General features: G+C 42.3%; 2 protein-coding genes across 2 annotated transcripts in view; both read left to right on the top strand.

The window, feature by feature from the left end:
• The window catches only part of LOC115477442 (GRB2-related adapter protein 2-like), a 147,682-nt gene that overhangs the window by 71,626 nt on the left and 54,788 nt on the right, over window positions 1–21,268 (top strand).
• LOC115473403 (splicing factor 3B subunit 5-like) lies at window positions 12,821–13,077 on the top strand. The gene is given in 2 exon segments (XM_030208343.1): window positions 12,821–13,019; window positions 13,022–13,077. Coding segments are annotated over 2 exon segments (255 nt in total).

Here is a 21,268-nt window from a genome sequence, read left to right as displayed (position 1 = left end):
GCCCAGTTAGTGTCCTGGCATATCAGGGGGGCCAGTGTACTACCAATCCTGGCCCCTCCCACGACCAAATGGCTCGGATTAGGACGTTTTTGAGCTGGGCATTTTTAGTTTCCATTATCGCTAAAAAAAACAAATGCCCAGCTCAAAAACGTCCATTTTTTCCAAAATACGGTTCAGCCCGCCCCTTTCACGGACCCGTTCTCGGAGATAAACGCCCATGGAGATAGGCGTTTCCGTTCGATTATGCCCCGCCACGTCTCTTCTCTTCTTCCTATTATAAATCAATTATCACTCTACTTCACAGTCAGCTGTTTTTCCAACTACCATCTTGATCTGCCTTAGCAGAAGGTTCTGTTTTTGGGGTGTAAATATCTTGCATTTTGTTGTGATAATGCATGTTATTTGTGTATAATCAATCAAACGTATTTCCTGGAAATCACACTTATTGCTTTCACAATGCACCAATGATTCCTTCTTATATTTTAGTTGCCAAGTTAATAACGTCTTGCTCTCTTAGCTCTACATCTCTTTGTCCTCTGCTTCCTGTGCAAGTCCTCTTGCTCCGGGCTCTGCAGTGCTACAACAGCTAAACTGCTGCTGGTAATTAGGCTCAGAAGCATAAATGCTATTTTTGGTTTGATGCAAACTTGTGGTCCAGTTGCAGAATTAAATAACAATGCCGTGAAGAAAAAGAGTCCCAAAGGTGAACCTGCATGAAAAAAATCACTGCACTAATTTTCCACACTTCCAAGATAGAAGTCACTTCTTGAAGCTTTTAACCGTTTCTACTCTAACTTCTGAGAACCCTAAGGAGGTCATCTGAGATGCCCTGTTACCTGTTGTGTAAATGGTGATTTCAGAAAGCCACACCATGCAGAGATTATAAGGGGACATGGACTGGGTGTGGCTTGAGAAGTGGGTCAAAAACTGACATGTGTATTCCCAATTTTACAGTGGGAATATACCTAGGGGAACATATCGTGCAGTCTCAGTCTGTCAGATTTTCTTCGTCTACCATCTATCAAAGACAAAGAAAATCTGACAGCCTGAGACTGCATGATACGTTCCCCTTGAGAAAGCCAGGAGGGCGAATCAGGCTCCTGTTGGGGAGTGCTTGTCTACCGGCATTGTGGAGGAGTGGTTAGAGTGGTGGACTTTGGTCCTGGGGAACTGGGTTCGATTCCCACTGCAGACACAGGCAGCTCCTTATGACTGTGGGCAAGTCACTTAACTCTCCATTGCCCCAGGTACAAATAAGTACCTAAACCGTATTGAGCCTGCCATGAGTGGGAAAGCGCGGGGTACAAATAAAAAAAAAGTCTTAAAATACTTAAGCCATCTCTAGCAAGTATATATTGTGAGAGCTAAAGAGCACGCCTGATAAAACAATATAAACCATACAAGAAAAAAGATATAAAAAGTTAGAAAATTAGCGTGGTTGATAGCTCTAATTATGGTAGGAGGGCGGGCATGAGTCTATGATTACATCGAAAGCAGCACAAAAGAAGTTTGAAAAGTATTGCTGCTTGTTTATGAGACTTTGCCTGCAATCTCCACCATTGGATTCTCCCTTAGCACTCTACTTTCTTTTCTTTTGTTGTTATTAGCTATATTAAGTAGAGTTCAGCTGCGTTGTTTGGCAGTATTTCTGGGATAAGCAGCATAAATTGTATTGTACTTTTTTGGGATCTTGCCAGGTATTTGTGACCTGGATTGGCCACTGTTGGATACAGGATGCTGGGCTTGATGGACCTTTGGTCTGTCCCAGTATAGCAATGTACTTATGTACTTAATTGTACCAGATAGGTTTTAGAGGAAAGATCCTGCAGTGGTTTGAGTCTTATCAACAAGGAAGATCATTTTTAGTAAACATTCATGACTCTATGTCTGAAAAACATAGGGACCAGTGCTATCAACATTACTGTTTCATTTGTATATGTCTTCCCTGAATGTAGTACTTCAGGATTTGGGGGTGTCTTTCAGAATTTATGACGATGACTTCCAATTTTTCTTCCCTATTAAAGAAAATGTACAAGAGCTGCTGGAATCATTGGATGAAATTATTGATGGGATACATTAGTGTAAATTAGCATTAAATCTGTCAGAAACTAACGTGATGTTTGTGGATTGACAGTTAAATCCTTCCTTGCCATCATTTTTAAAGATTTAAAGATTAAACCGTCTCTACGGAATTTAGGAGTATTGTTAGACTCTAATTTAACCATGCAGAATCAGGTCGATCATGTGATCTTGATCTCTTTTTTTCAAATGCAAATCTGCTCAGAAGAAAGGAAGGTGAGGTACATCAGGGGTCGGTAATGGGTTTGATTCTGTTTAATATATTTGTGAGAGACATTGCTGAAGCATTAGAACGAGAAGTTTGCCTTTTTGCGGATGACACGAAGATAGCCAATAGAGTGGATACCCTGGTTTAAAGAGCCAAACAAGCATTTGTAAAAATCAATATTAAGTATTCTGTGTGATCCATTGTTGGAGTGATTGGGAATGAATGAATGTTTTAATATGTCTATAATAGATAATTTGTACTTTATTCAAGAATATTTTGCTTATAATCTAAATTATTGGGATTTATGTTAGTAACTCTAGTTTGATATCAGGAGCCATGAATTTTGATAGCAATTAGTTAAAATTTAATGCCAAGAAGTGCAGAGAGATGCACTTAGGGTGCAGAAATCCAAAGGAGATGTACCAGATAGGAAGGGAGAGATTGATAAGCTTGGATCAGGAGAGGGACCTTGGGGTGATGGTATCTGAGGATATGAAGGTGACAAAACAATGCGACAAGTCAGTGGCATTGGCCAAAAGGATGCTAGGCTGCATAGAGAGGGGTATAACCAGCAGAAGAAAGGAAGTGTTGATGCCCGTGTACTAGTCTTTGGTGAGGCCCCACGGAGTATTGTGTTCAGTTTTGGAGGCCTTATCTTGATAAAGATGTAAAAAGACTTGAAGAGGTTCAAAGAAAAGTGATGAAAATGGTATGGGATTTGTGTAGGAAGACATATGAGGACAGACTTCATGACCTGAACATGTACACCCTGGAGGAAAGGAGAAACAGGAGTGATATGATACATTCAAATATTTGAAAGGTATTAATCTACAAACAAACCTTTTCCAGAGATGGGAAGATGATAGAACTGGAGGACATGAATTGAGGTTGAAGGGGGGCCAACTCAGGCATAATGTCAGGAAGCACTTTTTCATGGAGAGGGTGGTAGATAACTGGAATATCCTCTAACAGTAGGTGGTGGAGATGAAAATAGTAACATAATTCAAAAATGGATGGGATAAACACAAAAGAATCCTGTTTAGAAGGAATGGATCCAAAGAAGCTTAGTGGTGATTAAGTGGCAAAGCCAGTGCTAGACAGACTTCTATGGTCTGTGCCCTAATCATGGCTGGACAGATCCAGCTTCAGAAGTTTGAGAACAAGGCCAGTGCTGGGCTAACATCTGTTCCCTGATCATGGCTGAACAGATTTGGATGGGCTGGAGTGGGGCTTTTCAGGGGCTTCAATGACAATTTCAGAAGTTTTAGAACAAGGACAGTGCCGAGCAGATTTCTAAAGTCTATGCCTTGAAAATGGCAAGGACAAATCAAGATCAGGTATACATATGAAGTATCATATCATACCTTATGTACCTTATGTAATGAGTTTATCTTGTTGGGCAGACTGGATGGACACTACAGGTCTTTATCTGCCATCATCTACTATGTTACTACATGTGGTACTCACTGCAAAAAAACAAACAAAAACAAAAAAAACCTGGATAGCCCCCATCTCACTGCTGGCTGCAGTGTGCATCTTAGTGCTGGTGAGTTGGTTAGTTATTTAAAGGGAGTAGGAATAGTTAAACTAATATAAAGTCCCTTAAGTTTATAGGTATATTGTATGCTATTTATTGTATGTTTGCTTTGAGATGAACTGCAAGGACCTCACTTCTGATGAAGATACTCCAATTAAACCTTCAGGTGAAAACTTTCCCTTCTATCCCCTTAACTGGCTTAACAGCCTATAAATCAAAGACTGCGCCTGAGGTGGGTGGAAGGGAATCAAACACTGAACAGAAAGTTTTTGCAGCTAAGCTATGGCTAAATGACAATATAAATGAACACTGAACTTTAAATAGGCACAGAATTAATCAATTTAATCTAAATCTCTCTTTCCCCAAGTTTTAAGATAATTCCCATCAAGTAAATAATACTCACAAGGGCAGATTCCTTTCCAGCAGTACCAAATCCTGTCTCAGCACTTCCACTGGGAATTTAGGATTGTAACTGACTCCATGTTTTCAGGACCAGCTCTTCCTATCTTGTTTGCTTAGGGTAATATTTCTGTTGTTTGTAGACAAATCATGGCGTAAAACTCAATAGGATCAACCTGTACTGAGAAAATGGAGCTAATTGGGATAGACCTATATTTACATTAATACATTGAAGGGTTACATCAAACTAAACCATGAAAGCAAATTGCTGGTTTTACCAGAAGAATTGTTATAAATTTTTAAAGTATGAATGGCTCCCATTAGATACCTCTTCTTCTTTACCCAGTAAAGTCAAATAAAAGAGGGGAGGAAGGAGGCACCTATATGGAGAGTATCAATTTATGATTAAGTTATCAAATTAATTTTAATTTGTCGATAACTCTAGGGCTGTTCTGATGTCCTAGTGGAAACCTTAGATTCAGTTCCAGACCAGGTTCCTGACCGGAACAGGGAGGTTCTGCAGAAGTAAGGTCCACAACAATCCCAGTAAGGGAAAGAGCTTGGCTGCTGTTGTTCTACAGTGACACCTTACAACTAATACGAAGGACTGGGTTTTCAGCCGGTGTGACAACCACAGTAATTTAAGTACAGATGCTTAGCATAATAGTATATTCAGCATATAGGCATATGTATAGTGTGGTCACTATACCAGCACAATCCATTTAGTTTAGACTCGCTCTTCAGCAGGCCTAAACTATGTGTACATTTTTTTTGGATAGTGGTAGAATATTGCTGCTATTCATTTAATTTTCCAGGGCCATACTCGCCCTTCTCTAAACCCAACCTCTTCTTTTTGTAGATAGTAATAGCCCAATACTATCCATATCAGTTTCTAAAATCTATACATAGTGAAGTTGCATGTTCACCCACTGCCAACGAATGAATGACTTCTATTGAGTATAAGGCCAAAAATGTATTTTTACCAGCCACTAAGGGGATCACTGCAGCAGTGGCCAGGCTGGGGATGGAAGGGCATAGATATGACAAATGAGCTTCCTTCTCCACTTCCTCCTGTGTGCCTGTGAATGAGGGTTCTCAGCACTTAAGAGGTTTGTCAAGATGGATGCCTAATACTGAGTAGCTGGAAGTTAACAGATAAATAAAGGTATATATTTTTTGTGGTAAGGAACCTTAATGTAACTTTAATAGTTGATGAGATTACAGAATCACTGCCGTGCCATAAGACAGTTTCTTCATCCAGGTGTACTGTACACAAAATGGTAGAAGGTCAGCCCTGTGACTCATGGAGACAGTTTTGTACTGTAATATGCAGGAAAATATAGTTTAGCTTAGAGGTTAGGTTGCGCAGGTGAGCGGCCTGCTGCCTGAAGAAAAGATCTTGGACAGGTTTGCCTGGGAGCAGGTGTCTCTTCCAGGTTACTTTTTCAGTCCAAAACCCCTGACACTTCCAGATCGTAGTCTCACTCTTTAAGCATGCTGATTGTGACAATCAAGTGATTACTAGAAGTTTAGTTGTCTAGTCTGTTTCAAGTACTTGCAAGTCCCTTGGAACAAGGACTATCTGTTATGTATACCTGCGCAGTGCTGGGTGTGGCTAGCAGTGCTATAGAAAAGCCATAGCTTGTTGTGAGAGAGAAAGGGCAGTTAGTAGATGGAAAGCACCAGGAGTGAAACAGGTGTCCTGCCCAAGGGCTTTCAGTGACGCTGCAGATGCCAGGGAACAAACTCAAGTCATAGGAACCTTGAAGAGGAAAAGAAGAACAAACAAGAACATTAGACATGCCATGCTGGGTCAAACTGATGGTCCTTTGCTCCATCATCCATTCTCTGACAGTAGCTAGTCCAGGTCCTTTGAAAGTTCCTGCCAGATCCCAAATTGGAAAGTCCAGTCCATGCTGCACACTCCCAGAAGCAGGAGAAGCAGACACCTAGGATATCCAACTAAATAGTGGTTAATGGACTCATCTTCTAGAACTTTATCCAAACCTTTTTAAACTCACCTAAAGAAATAGCCTCAACCACAGTAACTGGCAGCAAATACCACTGTTTAATTATGCACTGACTAAATAATATTTCTAGAATTTGCCCCTGATCTGATATTAGTTAGCTCTTTATTTCAGAGACCTTACTAGAAGGTTTGTACAAGATGAGGAACCTGGCTGCACAGGAGATCATTTCTGTTAAATGCACGCACACACAAGACCTCAACACTGCAGCAATAGGAAAAGAAACTGCAGCAAAAGCGTATGGCTGTCGGCTGAGGAATGTGTGTAAAAAAAAAAAGTATTATTTCTTTGAATGGCCTTTGCTGCCTGACATGCGAGATCTATGGAAAGCATGGAGGGCACAGCCAAGCCTAGCAGCTCTTAAGCCTCAAAGGTTTGAAAGCTCTGACACTGAGAGAATGTTGCAGCACAGATGAGAAGGATGAATCACACCACCATGCGTCAACTTAAAGATGGGTCTTGGAGGGCCAAATGCCCTTTTCCTTGTTCCCAGAGAGATAAAAAAAACATCTTTCACACAAAAAAAGAATGTTTCAGAAAGATCAGCATAATGCATGCACATCATTTTGTACTTTACTATTGTAACTCTTAATGCCCACAGAAAGCCCACTGGCACTGTATCATTGTCTGCTCGGATGACTCCATCAATCTGTAGTGGCCAAAATGCAGAACTGTGGCCGAAAACGTTCTGGAAGGAGGGGGGTTGTCTCTCTCTCTCTCCCCCCATACCTGCTAATAGGTCAAACTGACAATAGCATGTATCCGTCACTTTCCCTGATCTCCAAAATAATGTGATGTTAATTTAGTTTGCTTCTGAACTGTATTTTTGGGGAAGATTTTCTGCATATGCTGGTATGAGAGGACCTTAAATATGTGATTAAAGTGACAGGATACTTTCCAACTTCTGATTGCCAGCATGTGGAAGGGTACTAGAGCTCTGACAATAAGTGAAGTAAATGTGTTTGTCCTCTGTTGCTGGTATGGTGTTACAATACTAACTTCCTGATGGCAGATATAGAATGGGACACTTGGCTCTGTGTTTATCAGCATACAGAAAGGCCATTAGATTTCTGGCTTACAGGTGAGGGAAAGGCTGAGGCCTATATAACTGTCAGTAGAACCAAGTGTCCAAGCTCCTGGTTGGCAGCACAATGGAGTTGCTTAACTCTTGTTTGTGGATGTGGTTGGACACTTCTTTTTTTTTTTTTTTTTAATTTTTATACATAAACAATTATTCAAGGAGTTACACTTGATTGGAAAGTGTTAATTTAGGAATATTCGAAGTAATTACATAATATCTTGAAACACTCAAGTCCACATTATACTAGAGAGAGATCCTTTAAACGGGAGGATTTAAAAGAAAACAACTTTAAGGAATTTTAACAACTAGTAGATATATAGCAAGGTTTATATTATTTTGTTCCTTCAACTTTCTTAGAGGCCACAAAAGTTGTTAATTGCGATGGCTCCATGAAAACATATTTATAATCTTTATATAATACTATGCATTTACAAGGAAAGCAAAGAAAAAATGTTCCACCTAGTCGCAATACTTCAGGTTTCAATATCAAAAATTGTTTACGTTTCTTTTGTGTTTCTTTTGAGACATCCGGAAACAAAAGTATCTTTAAACCCAAAAATGGCTTGTCCTTATGTTTAAAAAACATTTTGAACAGCCATTGCTTGTCTGGAAATAAAGCCACCGTGACAACTAATGTTGCAGCGGTGGCTTGTTCAGTATCTGATGTCTCCAAAAGATTTGTAATGTCCAAGGATGTTTGATGATGCAATACCGATTCCTGTACTTTTTGTGGAACATAATAAGTCTGGGATAAAGGTGGTAAGTTTTCTTCAGGAATCTCCAAAATTTCTTTAAAATATCTTTTTATCATCTCCAACGGACTTATCATTTTAAGTCTAGGAAAATTTATAAATCTCAAATTATATCTTCTCATATAATTATCATAAATTTCCATTTTGTTCCTTAAATTAGATATGTCCTTAATCATAGCTGTTTGAACATTTCCAATATTCAGAACTTTTTCTTCTAACATATCAACCTTTTCAGAACAAAGCTTTATATCATTTTCATTTTTCTCAAAGGTCTTTTCAATCTTATTGACTTTTTGAGATAATAAATTAGTTTGCTGTATTTGGTATTGAACCATTTTTGCTACCAGGTCCCACAGGGAATCCAGAGTTACCTCTGGTGGTTTCTGCAGTAATAGGGAAATATTCAATTGCTCTGTTTTCATTTCTGTACCTGTGGCTTCTTGACCCACGCCTTCTGTCAACGGGCTGCCTTCTTCTGGGGAGAGAAAACTTCCCCTTATCTCCCTCTCGGTCTGTTCTCTCTGGGCTTCTCTCGAAATCACTCCAACTACGCCTTCCGGCGTCTGAGAGTTCGCTCCCTTGGTGGGAGAGCTCGCCCGCATGGGCTGTGGGGGAGGGACTCTTAAGTCGGGGCTCAACTTTGTATCCAGTCCTGGAGATGCTGAAGAGTCCTCCATCATGCCAGTGTCTCCTAAGGATCCGCTCCCGACTACTCTACCCTGCCCTGAGGTCCTCGCAAATCGGTCCATGGGGCCAACAGGTAAGGAGGCAGGCGTTGGGAGAGCCTGAACCACTGCCTTGCCTCTTCTTTTCGGCATTTTTGCTCGAAGGTAACAAGGATCCTCAGCACTGCTAGTTGTGTGCGGCCATCTTGGATTCTCCACCAGGGTGCCGTGGTTGGACACTTCTGAGTCATATTATTTGTGGGAGAAAAGTGTCCAATAAGAATGTGTGAATATATTTTCGCAAGTCCATAAAACCACAGAGACATCTCATGAATTGTTTTCAAAAGCAAAATGTGCAAAACTATATGTTTAATGGATTTTTCCAGATTGTGACAGAACAGTGTGTTTTAAGCCTGTGATAATTATTTTGATGTTTTCCTGCAATTTATTTCTCTAGTTTGGCCAGCAGGTGGCACATGTTTATGCTTCAAGCTGCTACAGAGAACTGACCTTTCCTTCTTTAGTTAACACAGAGAAAGGGGAAGTGCCTGCAGTGATGTAGCCAGTTATTTTCAAATGTTGTTGTAGTTGGCGATCCTTAATGACTGGAAGAGATTGATTTCTAAAAAGTTGGGCATGAATCCCAGTGCTGTGCGATATTCTATAGACGGTGCTCAGTTTGAAGCTCAATTTATAGAATAGCATTCGGCACATATTTTTTCCAGTGCTCAAATTTGGGTACTATTTACTGAATGTAGAGACCCTTTTATTAAAGGGTTGCCACGCAGCAACCTGGAACTACTGTTGTCCCAATGTGGCACCCGGCGGTAGTTTCGCCTCCAGCCTGCGGCATTTCTGGCGCTGCTGGATTAAAAATATATATATACTGCAGGAGGTTACCCAGCAGTAATTGGGCAGTACCGCATGCTGCTGGTTACCGCCGGGGTAGCGCAGGAGCCCTTACCGCCACCTCAATGGGTAGCAGTCAGTGCACCCCCTCCCCCCCACATACACACATGGCCACATGGTAAATGCAAGCTTACTGCATGGTCATGTTTTTTCAAGCTTTTTATCTGCTGCAGTAAAAAGGGCTCTGGCATGCAGCAAAAACGGCCACCACTGCTACCGCAGGGCCATTTTTACCACAGCTTGGAAAAGGGCCCCTGAGTCCCCAATGCTTTAAAACATTAAGCTGAAAATAAATAATTTCAAAAAGCATTTCTGGTAAAATAGTGTTTTTACATTCAGAAATGACCTTTTATAAAACTGTCCAGAGTATATGTGGCTAAAAATATGCACATACCATCTGTATACACACAAATTTGTATACAAATAACAGAGGCATTACTAAGATAGGGATTGGGGCCGAGTTTGGATTTAATATTTTATAAATAGGGCTTCTGGTTTTCAGTTATAACTGGAAAACCCCCCAAATCATTCTTCCTTGAACAATCCAATGGCACCATCCAACTGATGCTGTCACACCTGGATGACATCATCAGAGTGGGACCTGCCTCTTTCCCCCTTTCTTCCAGCTGCTTCTGCTGAAGAAAAAAAGAGCTTCTCTGCTGTCTTCATTGTACGGCTTTCAGTAGGCTTGAGCCCCATGGTGCAAAAAATCCTGTATTGGTTTAACCACCTCAAGTCTTGCAAGACCTGAGACCACAAGGCTAGCTGGGAGTTCATACCCTGCATGGCTCAGATTTACTGAGAGTTGTGCATTGAAGACAGCAGAGGAGCTCTTGGGAAGCAGTAGTAATAAATGTGAAGGAGAGGTATCAAGCCCTCTGGCTAGCTGAGGGGTACCTGGGAGGTAGTAGGTGGCTGGCTTGTTGGGAGGTAGGGAGCTGAGACTTGTGAATACCAGAGGGGATTGAGAAAGAGGAAAGTTGTTGAAGATGGAAGGCTATGAAAGAAAGGGAGAGTCTTCTGGGGGCAGAGGATGAGAAAGAGAGAGACAGACGAGATGGTGGATTGAGAAAGGGAGACTGCTGGGGATTGGGGGGAGATAGTTGAGATTTAGAGACACTGGGTGGTGAGTCTGACAGTTGGAACTAATAACAGGAATGAAATAAAATGATTGCTGAAGATGATGAGGGGACAGAAACAGAGAGCAAGAGAATGAATATCAGTTTAAATTTTTCATAAAGGCATGTGAAAAATGGCAACCACTCAAGAATGTGGCTAAACTTTAATTTTACCATGTGAAACTATCAATATGCAGAGAATTTTGCTATCCTCCCAAAGCACTTCATTAACTTAAAAATAAACTATAAACGGACTGTGAGGAGGAATTAAAAAGAAATATAAGAGATTTTTGTGACCAAGATGGCGGCCTGAAGGGAGAGCAGCGAGGCAGCTCAGAGGCGTTTTTGTTTGCCTAAATATATTTACCTGGAGGAATGCCGAAGCGAAAAGGCAAGCGGGTGCCTGGTTCTGCGGCGCCCGCGGGACCCGCTTCAGGCGCGATGGATCGCTTCGTTGTAGTGGGAGGAAGTCAGCTGAGCTCGGGAGCCTTGTTGTCGGGAGGGGCGGAGAGAGGCGAAGCGTCCCTGCCGCTAGAGACGGAGCTCAGCCCGGAGGTGAGGGAACCGCCTCCCATGCCGGCGTCGGTGCGAGCAGCAGACGGACAGGGTCTCCTGGCCTCCGAGGAGGGGGCGGAGGGCCCTGGGACAGGACCTGGACCAGATAGGAGAGAGCAGCATATTCCGGAAGGGAGAAGGTTCAGTGTGCAGGGAGGCGGTGCTCCGGAGGGCAGACGGCTGGAGGAGGAGGCCAGTTTCCCCCTGGGATCTGAGAGGAGTGCTGAAGAATTGTGTAAGTCTTCACTCTTGCCTAAACCGCCGAACTTTACTTTGGAAACTATATGGGAGGCGTTGTTGACATTGGAAACTTCTCTTTCTAAGAAAATGTTGCTTTTGTCACAAGCCTCTCAGCTCCCAATTGAGACTGTTTCAAATATGGGACAGCAATTGAAGGTGGTTGGAGAAAGATCTGAGGCCCATGAGGTGGCCATTAAGTCAGTGCAATCGGTGCAAGCTTCCATGATTAAAGAAAATAAATGGTTGCATGGGAAGATTGAGGCTCTTGAAAATCGGCAGAGGGCTAATACTCTGCGAGTGATAAATTTTCCTAAACAACAACTGACTGCACCGATTCTGACTTTTAAAAAATATCTCTTGGAAGTGTTAAAGGTGCCGGAACTGGCATGCCCGCCAATCTCGCAGATATATTACTTGCAGCCTTTTAGGCGGGTGGCGCATGGCGAGCAGGCTGGTGTTGGAGAGTCTGCTGTGCGGTTTGACACCTTGGACTTTATCAGGGAGCTGGAGGGCGAAGAGGGGCGGCAGGAGCGAGACACTCTTATTGTGACATTTGTTTCTCATTTTGATAGAGACCGGATTTTGAAGTTGTTCTTTAAATGTCGGAAGGAAAAGTTTTTGAATGTTCAAGTTAGGATGTATCCTGATGTGACCAAGGTAACACAGAAGAGGCGGCAAGCTTTTCTTAAGCTGCGGCCTACTGTGTTTCAGTTGGGGGGCCTGTTTTGGCTCAATTATCCCTGCAAATGTGTAGTAAAGATGGAGGCTGTAAAATATGTGTTTTTTGAACCTATGCAGTTGAAAGCGTTCCTGGACTCCAGGGGGGGCGAGGGGGTTCCTCCTCTATCACCTGGAGCTGAGATGAGATCAGCACCTCAAGTATAATAATCTCCCGCATCTCCCTTCAGAGTCGGGTTTATTTTTGTCTCCCTTTTTGGTAAGGGGGGTTTTTTTCATTATTCTTTTCCCAGGAGTGTGGTTTGGTCAGCCTTGATGGGGACTAAAGTAGGAGGCGGGATTCTGAATTGGGGGTTGTGTTTGTATAAAAGTGTGTGTACTGTTCTCCTAAGTTGTACAAGAGGTGTTCTTGGTGTATACATGAAATGTATAATAAAAATATTGAAATATAAAAAGAAATATAAAAGGGAAATTGTTTTTATTAGACACATTAATTCTACTCCTACGCAGTCCAGCTTGAAGGCTTCTCTCCGTCTTGCAGTTCTGATACGGAGACAGCTAAGCTCGGTGCCATGATGGACCGTTACACCATCCACAGCCAGCTTGAGCACCTGCAGTCCAAGTACATCGGAATTGACCACGCCGACACCACCAAGTGGGAATGGCTGGTGAACCAGCACCGAGTCTCCTACTGCTCTTACATGGGCTACTTTGGCCTGCTCAACTACTTCACCGTGGCTGAGAATAAGAGCAAGGCCCGGGTCTGCTTCAATCTGAGAATATTCTGCAGCGCTGTGGGCCGCCCCTTGACAAGCCCGAGGAGTCCTAGATGTTTCACTGGGAGACGCTTCTTCCCACCGCCACCGCTGGATGCCTGTTTCCTGAGCCTGGACCCAAACCTCCCGCAAGAACAAACATTTCTCACCACCTGCGCTGCTCTTGCTGAAGTCATCTCTCCTAAGTTCACCCTCCTGATTCCAGTTACTTTACGAGCTGTGAATAAACGTAATGTTTTCTTTAAAAAAAAACCCTTAAAATTAAACACCTACATTTACAGTTAGTAAATCCATAGAACTGAAAGCCCTATTTATAAGTAAACTGGGAAATTTGTGTACACCAAAAAGCAGATATCAATTCAATATGCGAGTATATAGCGATAATTTTCAAAGGGAAAATATGGGCATACCTTCCTGTAGAAAATTGGTATAGTTTAGGTATATGTCTGTCACACAGTTTAGGCAATCTGTTATAAAATTAACCTCTCGGGTGGCAGTTGTAAAAGTGGGCACCTCCTGTTGGACACCCCAATGTCACACAATGAGAACCCGTTCTAGAACAACAGCTGGACCCCCACATTCCATTATGCATACTTTGGAAGAAAGGTGGGAGAGGGGAGATATGATGGAGACATTTCCTATGTGGCATAAATATACAGGAGGAGAGTCTCTTTCAATTGAAAGGAAGCTTTGGAGCGAGGGGACATAGGATGAAGGTGAAAGGGGACAGACTCAGAAGTAACCTGAGGAACTACTTCTTTGAAAGGGTGATGAATTCGCGGAACAGCCTCCCGGTGGAAGTGGTGGAGACAAAAGCAGTATCTGAATTTGAGAGAACCTGGGACATAAGATCTGTAAGGGAGTGATAGGGAGAGTAGATGGCATGGATGGGCAGACTGTTACACTAGCTATAGAGCTGACATAACTGAGCACACCTAAATGTGGCAAAGGTACATGTAATATACAGTATTTATAAGTTACACACCGTACTGAAGGAAGAGCCCACAACCCACCCATGTGTATTCCGCCTTGCTTTTGTGTGCCATACCACTTACATGCACCAATAGAAAAAAGTGTTTAGCAAGCTACAGCACGTAACCACTACTTTTAGCACACATATGAGCACAAAGGGGCATCTAACGGCAGTATTGCCCTTTCAGTGTCTATGGTAAAATGGATTAAAACACTTCAACAAGTAAGAAAAGAATAGCAGTGCAACTTGTATGAACGCTGTGTTTCTTTAAAATCTGTATGTTATTGTGGATGAAATCTGATCCCACCACTCCCTTGAACGGGGAAGGGGCAGTCAAGGCTTTAGAAGCCTCAATGCTGCCATCATAGCTTCACCTCCCCCCCCCCCCCCCCCCACCACCATCTAACATCATTTCCTATTCATTAGGGCACCCTGGACTATCTTCTCTTCCCTTGATCTTCAGTCTTTCAGGGAATGACCCTTCTTCTTCTGGGCTCCCTCCCTCACCATCCCCTAGAGTCAGCACTGCCCCTAGGAAATGATCCTAGTCTGCAACAAAAGTGATAAAGAGATTATGTAAGAGCTTTAGTGAGTCAGATGTTCAGTTTTATAGTCCAGTTTATGAGCAGGCAGTCCACTGGTATTGGGTGAGTCGAAGAGGTTGACAATCCTCAAGAAGATTCGGCAACTCCAGCGTAGGGGGAACCAAGGCAATGCTGAACGGACTTCTACAGTCTGCATCCTGCAAATGGCAAAAGACTGAAGAAGATTCACCAAATCCAGCATGGGGGAACTAAGGCCAATGCTGGACAGACTTCTACGATCTGTATCCCATAAATGTATTTATTTATTTATTAGGATTTATTTACCGCCTTTTTTAAGGAATTCACTCAAGGCGGTGTATAGTAAGAATAGATCAAACATGAGCAATAGACAATTACAACAGTAAAAATATTCAAAAACAATACAAAGTATGGCATGGTATACTACTTACAATGTCAGCACAATACATAATAGAACGTTATGAGGCATATTTTCAAAGCACTTAGCCTTCCAAAGTTCCATAGGTTTCTATGTAACTTTGGAAGGCTAAGTGCTTTGAAAATATGCCTCTATATGTGATAGCGAAGATGTAACATATAGAAGGGTAAGAAAGTAGGAAGAGTTAGAAAGTAAGGTGAATGATTTAAAGAAAGTTGCACATGAGGTCAGAGAAATGGTTAAATGTTATCTCAGCAAGGGTAGGAGTGGATAAACATGTCCTGCTGCAGTATATGCAGCCTGAGTACTTCTTGTGTGTGTGAGTGAGACTAACGAGTTAGTTACTTCTTCCAATAAAGGCTTGGTTGAAGAGCCAAGCTTTCACCTGCTTCCTGAAGTAGAGATAATCTTGTATTAAGCGCAGCCTTTCAGGCAGTGCATTCCAGAATGTGGGGGCTACTCCGGAGAAGGCTTGCTTGCGGGTATCACATCGTGTAATGTCTTTTGGAGAGGGTGTGATTAGTGAAAGTCCTTGGGAGGACCTTAGTGTCCTTGGTGGTGTGTGAAGGATCATCCTATTTTTCAGGTACTCAGGGCCATTTCCTTTCAGGGCCTTGAAGATCAGACATAGAGTTTTAAATTTAGTCCTGAATTGTACTGGTAGCCAATGAAGGTTTTGCAAAAATGGTGTGATATGGTCACGTCGCTTGCAATGGTAAAAAAATGAAGAAGATTTGGCAACTCCAGGGTTGTAGATCACTTTATTGTCACATGCTGCAAGTGAGGGTCCTGTGCAGCGCTGTGGAGAGGGGAAGACATCTTAACTGGTAAGTTGAATACTGTCAGCAATACTTGGGGATGATGTGTAGCTATAACCAAGACTCCATCATGTTTGGCAGTCTATATGGTTGGCATGGTGGAGACTTGACAACCAATGCTTAAGCATGAGTGACTGGGGCCTGCACAGAGTGGCAGGAATGGCTCTGGCCACCTTGTTGGGCAGATTGGATGGACCATGCGGGTCTTTATCTACCTTCAATTATTGTGTTACTCTGTTTTCCTATTTCATTTTATCATAGTTGAGCACTTTATTTTATTTTTTTCTTCAATTTTGTGTTTGAGCCATGAATTTAGTATGAAAATCTGTTTTGTTCAATTTTGGTCCAGATTCATAGGAAAACGTTATTGTGATTTATAGGTTTTATGTAAATATACAGTCTAAACAAAGAAAGCTCTTTGGAAGAAAGTGCTTAAATGATGCATGAATCAACAGGAAGTAAATCAAACAGTAGCTCCCAAACCTGTCCTGGGGGACCCCCAGTCAGTCGGGTTTTCAGGATATCCACAATGAATATTCATGAAACAGAACTGTATGCATTGTCTCCACTGCATGCAACTTTCTCTCATATATATTCATTGTGGATATCCTGAAAAACCGGCTGCCTGGGGGTTCTCCAGGATAGATTTGGGAACTGCTGAAGCTTTTAGTTTTATCCCTGATTGGAGTGAATCAAAATGAAGTGTTTAGCAACAAATAGAAAGCAGAACATTTGAGGGCTGCAGGTTTAATAGAAGATGCAGAGGATGCATTGCCTAGAATAATAAAAGACATAATTTCAGCTTCATTACCCTACGTATTAGGGGGAAAACATACTCTGCTTTGCCCTTAGAAAACTCGTGGAGCTTACAGGATCAATGCATGAACAAGTACTTCTGCTCAGACAAAGCAAGGTGCACTAATAGAAAACCTGGACTCAGAAATAGAAATAAATTGTCTGTAGCGTTACGGATTTCTTTCTCTCCTGAAGCAGATAAAGAATGTATTATGTGATTAGTGGAGAAAAGGAAAATATTTAGGGAGAATGAAAATTTATAGTTACCACACAGTCATTGCCCAAATTACTTTTAGAGGCATTTCCAGTAGCTTAATAGTTTGTGCAGCAGGCTGAGAACCAGGGGAACCGGGTTCAATTCCCACAGCAGCTTCTTGTGACTCTGGACAAGTCACTTAACCCTCCATTGCCCCAGGGACAAAAGAAGTGCCTGCATATAACAAATGTAAACCACCGAAAGGTGACAAATGTTCTTTTGCTAATGTACTATTACCCTATCAGTTTCCCGCTGTCTCTTTCCACTGTTCCATTGTTCTTTTCCTCTGTCCTATTCTCTTAATGATACTTTGACTTTGTCTCCGCATAACTTCTCATAATGTAATCCATAACTGAGTTGTAACAAATCGTATTGCCATCATTTACAATGTATTGTAAGCCACACTGAGCCCGCAAATAGGTGGGAAAATGTGGGATACAAATGCAACAAAATAAATAAAATAAATATATCAAATCCCATCCCCTTTCCCTCTCCCATGCAGAGAAAATACATTTACCATGCATTACGGAAGCAGTTCTATAAATCAGTGCCTCCTTTTAGATGCACCAATGCTATGTGCTGGGTGCTAATTCTAAAATGGCATCTGTGCATCAAGTTTAGATGCGACCATTTACACTATATCAATGGCAGCTACAAATGGATGCACATAGATGTGGCAAATGAGGCACTTCACATATAGTATTCTATAAGTTCTGCGTAACTTGGAGAAACACCCATGCTCTGCACGTCTATACCCCCCTTTACAGTTCAGCACTACAGCATGTCATTGCTACTTTATAGAATGTATATAGTAACATAGTAAATGACGGCAGATAAAGACCTGTACGGTCCATCCAGTCTGCCCAACAAGATAAACTCATTTTACATGGTATGTGATACTTTATATGTATACCCGATGATGCTTACTGCACATTCATGCGTAAATTGCCAAATATCTAGACACCAAGTTTTAGAATGATCTCCTAATCACATAGGACCCAGCAGTGGTCAGCGTAGCAGTATCCTAATGGACAGGGCAGCAGGCTGGAAGCAGAAGCCTAGGAGAGAGAAACCTCCTACTTTCCCCTGGGGTCATGAAACCTGGAGCTTTCTGCTCTCAGTCTACCGAAGTGTGGGAGAGACTATTAGGGGTGAGCTGGTGGCTGTCTGTGAGTGCCATCCCTATGTGGATATAGATTTTCTATGCCTGGCTTCTCAGGGACTAGGGTTTGGGGTAAGTTCTCAGGGTTACAGGTGTGTATAGGTCAGGTTTCTGAGGGGCAGAGGGTGAGATTACTTTCATGGCCCTATGTGTTTCAAACAATGTCTTACCTCCTGCTGTGTCTCCAGTCCCACTCCACTCAGATCACTTCCGCAAAAGACCAGTCACTCCACTGATAGGGTAAAAATATAAATTAGTGGGTATTAAAAATTATAACAGTTCATCTGTTACTTCATAGACAAAAACAGAAACTTAAAAGACAATTCAGAGACAGGAATTGAACCCTTTCTCTCTCTTCTTCTCTTTTCACTGGTTGGTTCTTTAATTGTGCATCCTCCCACTCAGTCACTCATCTGTGGGTTCCTTGATCCCTAGACACACCGGATTGGCTCCTGTCTCCCACATACAGTAAGACTCTCCTAGCCTTTAATCTGCATGCCATTGCTCTCAACTATTTCAACTGCATCTAAACTCCTATGCAGTATGGGGGGAATTCTGTTAATGGTGCCTAAAGTGGCAAAAACCTGGCTGCTAAGCTAGCATTCTCTAACAAGCAAAGTTGGGCACCAAATCTGCTTAAAATATTAGTGTAAGTTCACAGTTGTACACCAAACTTTAAGCGCGACCACTTATGCCGTGTCTATGGTTGGTGTAGATGCTGGCACCTAAAGTCAACAGTTGGGCATGTAGAAATGATTTATAGTAGTAGTAAATGCAACTGTTCTGTACAGCGTGCACTGAAATAGTAGTAACACCCACGACCCACCCATGGGAACGCCCCCTTTGCAGTTACGCTCTAGAACATGTAGGACCCCTTTTACTAACCGCAGGTACCGCTCGCTAAACAGGAAGTACTGTCAGGCTGCTGCAGCCCGATGGTATTTCCCACCCCTAACGCGCCGTAATATTAAGCGGTACAAAAATGCTTTACTTGCCGCACGTCCATTTCCTGCAGGAAAGAGAGACTTCCCTTTTACCCACTGCGGTAAAAGGGGGCCTCAGCGCATGTGAAAAACAGACGCCAGCGCAGCCCCGTTTTAGCAACTAACATCTATCAACTCCCGTTTGTCATTCCAAACGTTTGGCTCTTCATTCATGCCTAACTTTTGGTGCACTGTAGATTAGATTCTGTAAATGGTACCTAAAAAATTGGTGCTGAAAAAATAGTGCTTAGCCCTATTCTATAAACACACTTACAGTTAGGTGCACCGGGAACCACGACTGGGAGACACTCAGTTAAGTTACACAGAAATACTTTTAAAACAAATAGGAGGAAATATTTTTTCACTCAAAGAATAGTTAAGCTTTGGAACTCACTGCTGGAGGATGTAGTAACAGCGGTTAGTGTATCTGGGTTTAAAAAGGTTTGGACAAGTACCTGGAGGAAACGCATAGTCTGCTATTGAGAAGGTATATTTCACCTACAGATATTCTTATGTTTTATGTGGACTGTGTGTTGGGAAGGGAGAGGTTAGTACTACCTAGCCTTGAGCCACATGAGGAGCAGGCATAGCAGAGAAGGCCTGAGAGACAGAGCAAAAATAGAAACCCTTATCAGTAGGCCCCTCTCTTACTCTGCAAAGATAGCAAGTGATGTATTAATGCTCAGCATAGGGTCTGCAAGAGTCTGCAAGAAAGATCTGTGAAGGAGATAAAGGAGGTGGTGATGTAACTCTGGTGATAACCCAAGCAGGATGCATTGGCTTTTCTCCTGCCTATACTGGCAGGAAGTCATTCTTTGTAACAGAAAGATGCACGGGGTCCCTTTCTTTCTCTCCTCACCATATCAGCAGCTGCACGGAAATGCAGTCACTTGACTATCAGAAGATGCAAGCCAACAGCCCAAGAGAAAGAGTTACCAGTTAAAATTATGGTATTAAGCAGTACCGTGAGATGGGACTTGTGCAGGGATCTGTATGCAAATTGTTAAAAAGAAAATTCATTAGCTAAGAGGAGGAGGGAAAGAGGTCATTATAGCTTGGATGACAACATAACCTCCAGATGATCTTGGGTCTGTAAAGTGTAAACCCCCTAGTCATGGAGCGGGTAATTACAATAATTAGAGCTGGTGGTTGGGAGGCAGGGCTAGTGCTGGGCAGACATATACGGTCTGTCCTGGGGCTGGTGGTTGGGAGGCGGGACTAGTGCTGGGCAGACTTATACGGTCTGTGCCGGGGCTGGTGGTTGGGCGGCGGAGATAGTGCTGGGCAGACTTATACGGTCTGTGCCAGAGCCGGTGGTGGGAGGCAGGGATAGTGCTGGGCAGACTTATATGGTCTGTGCCAGAGCTGGTGGTTGGGAGGCGGGGTTGGTGGTTGGGAGGCGGGGATAGGGCTGGCCAGACTTATACGGTCTGTGCACTGAAGAGGACAGTGCAAATAAAAAAGTAGCACATATGAATTTATCTTCTTGGGCAGACTGGATGGACCGTGCAGGTCTTTTTCTGCCGTCATCTACTATGTTACTATGTTACTATGTAAAGAAATAAATATATATGAATGTCACAGTTTCAAATGGGGTTCCCAAATAAACTCCACGCAACCAAGGGATCTGACAAGAAAAATATTAAATATTTTATTAGATGGTAAAATAAATAGAAACATTTGGATATGTTCCTTAATTTTGGTACCAATTGTTAAAGTTTGCTAGTATTAAATAAAAATAGTGTAAGGTGTTAAATACTTTGTGATAAGTTACAAAGGCAATAAGATGTTCAAAACTACAATTACAGTTACCAAGACCCCGACCCCACTGCTGCAATAACATAAAACATCCCAAACATGTACACAACCTCAATTATCGTACTCAGATCTGAGATATATATATATATATATAATTTTTTTTTAAATTTGTGTGCACACAAAAATGTTACCGGTGTATCAAATCTTCGCTAGCATTGCTGCTGTCTTGCGTTGGGTACCTTGGTCTTCTCCACATCCACGTCACCTCGGTTGGCGAGGTCATCTTACCGGCTCAGGAACTCTAGGATACCTACTGCTCTGACTCAAAGAACTAAAAAAATGAAAATCCTGACTCCCTGTGCTCGTTGTGTGTGCTACCTCAATCAGTATTTTCTTTGGCAAGGAACCTTGTGGGCTAACTAAATTCAAATAAAAAGATAAGCAAGGGAAATTCCTATCTAGCCCTCCCAAAACATGACCCACTTTTTTTTATTTTGTTATACACCTTCTACTCAAAC

Source organism: Microcaecilia unicolor, chromosome 1, assembly GCF_901765095.1.
Source record: "Microcaecilia unicolor chromosome 1, aMicUni1.1, whole genome shotgun sequence".
Classification (NCBI taxonomy): Eukaryota; Metazoa; Chordata; class Amphibia; order Gymnophiona; family Siphonopidae; genus Microcaecilia; species Microcaecilia unicolor.
The sequence above is the reverse complement of the archived record's forward strand: the minus strand, read 5'-3'. Positions and strand labels throughout refer to the sequence as shown.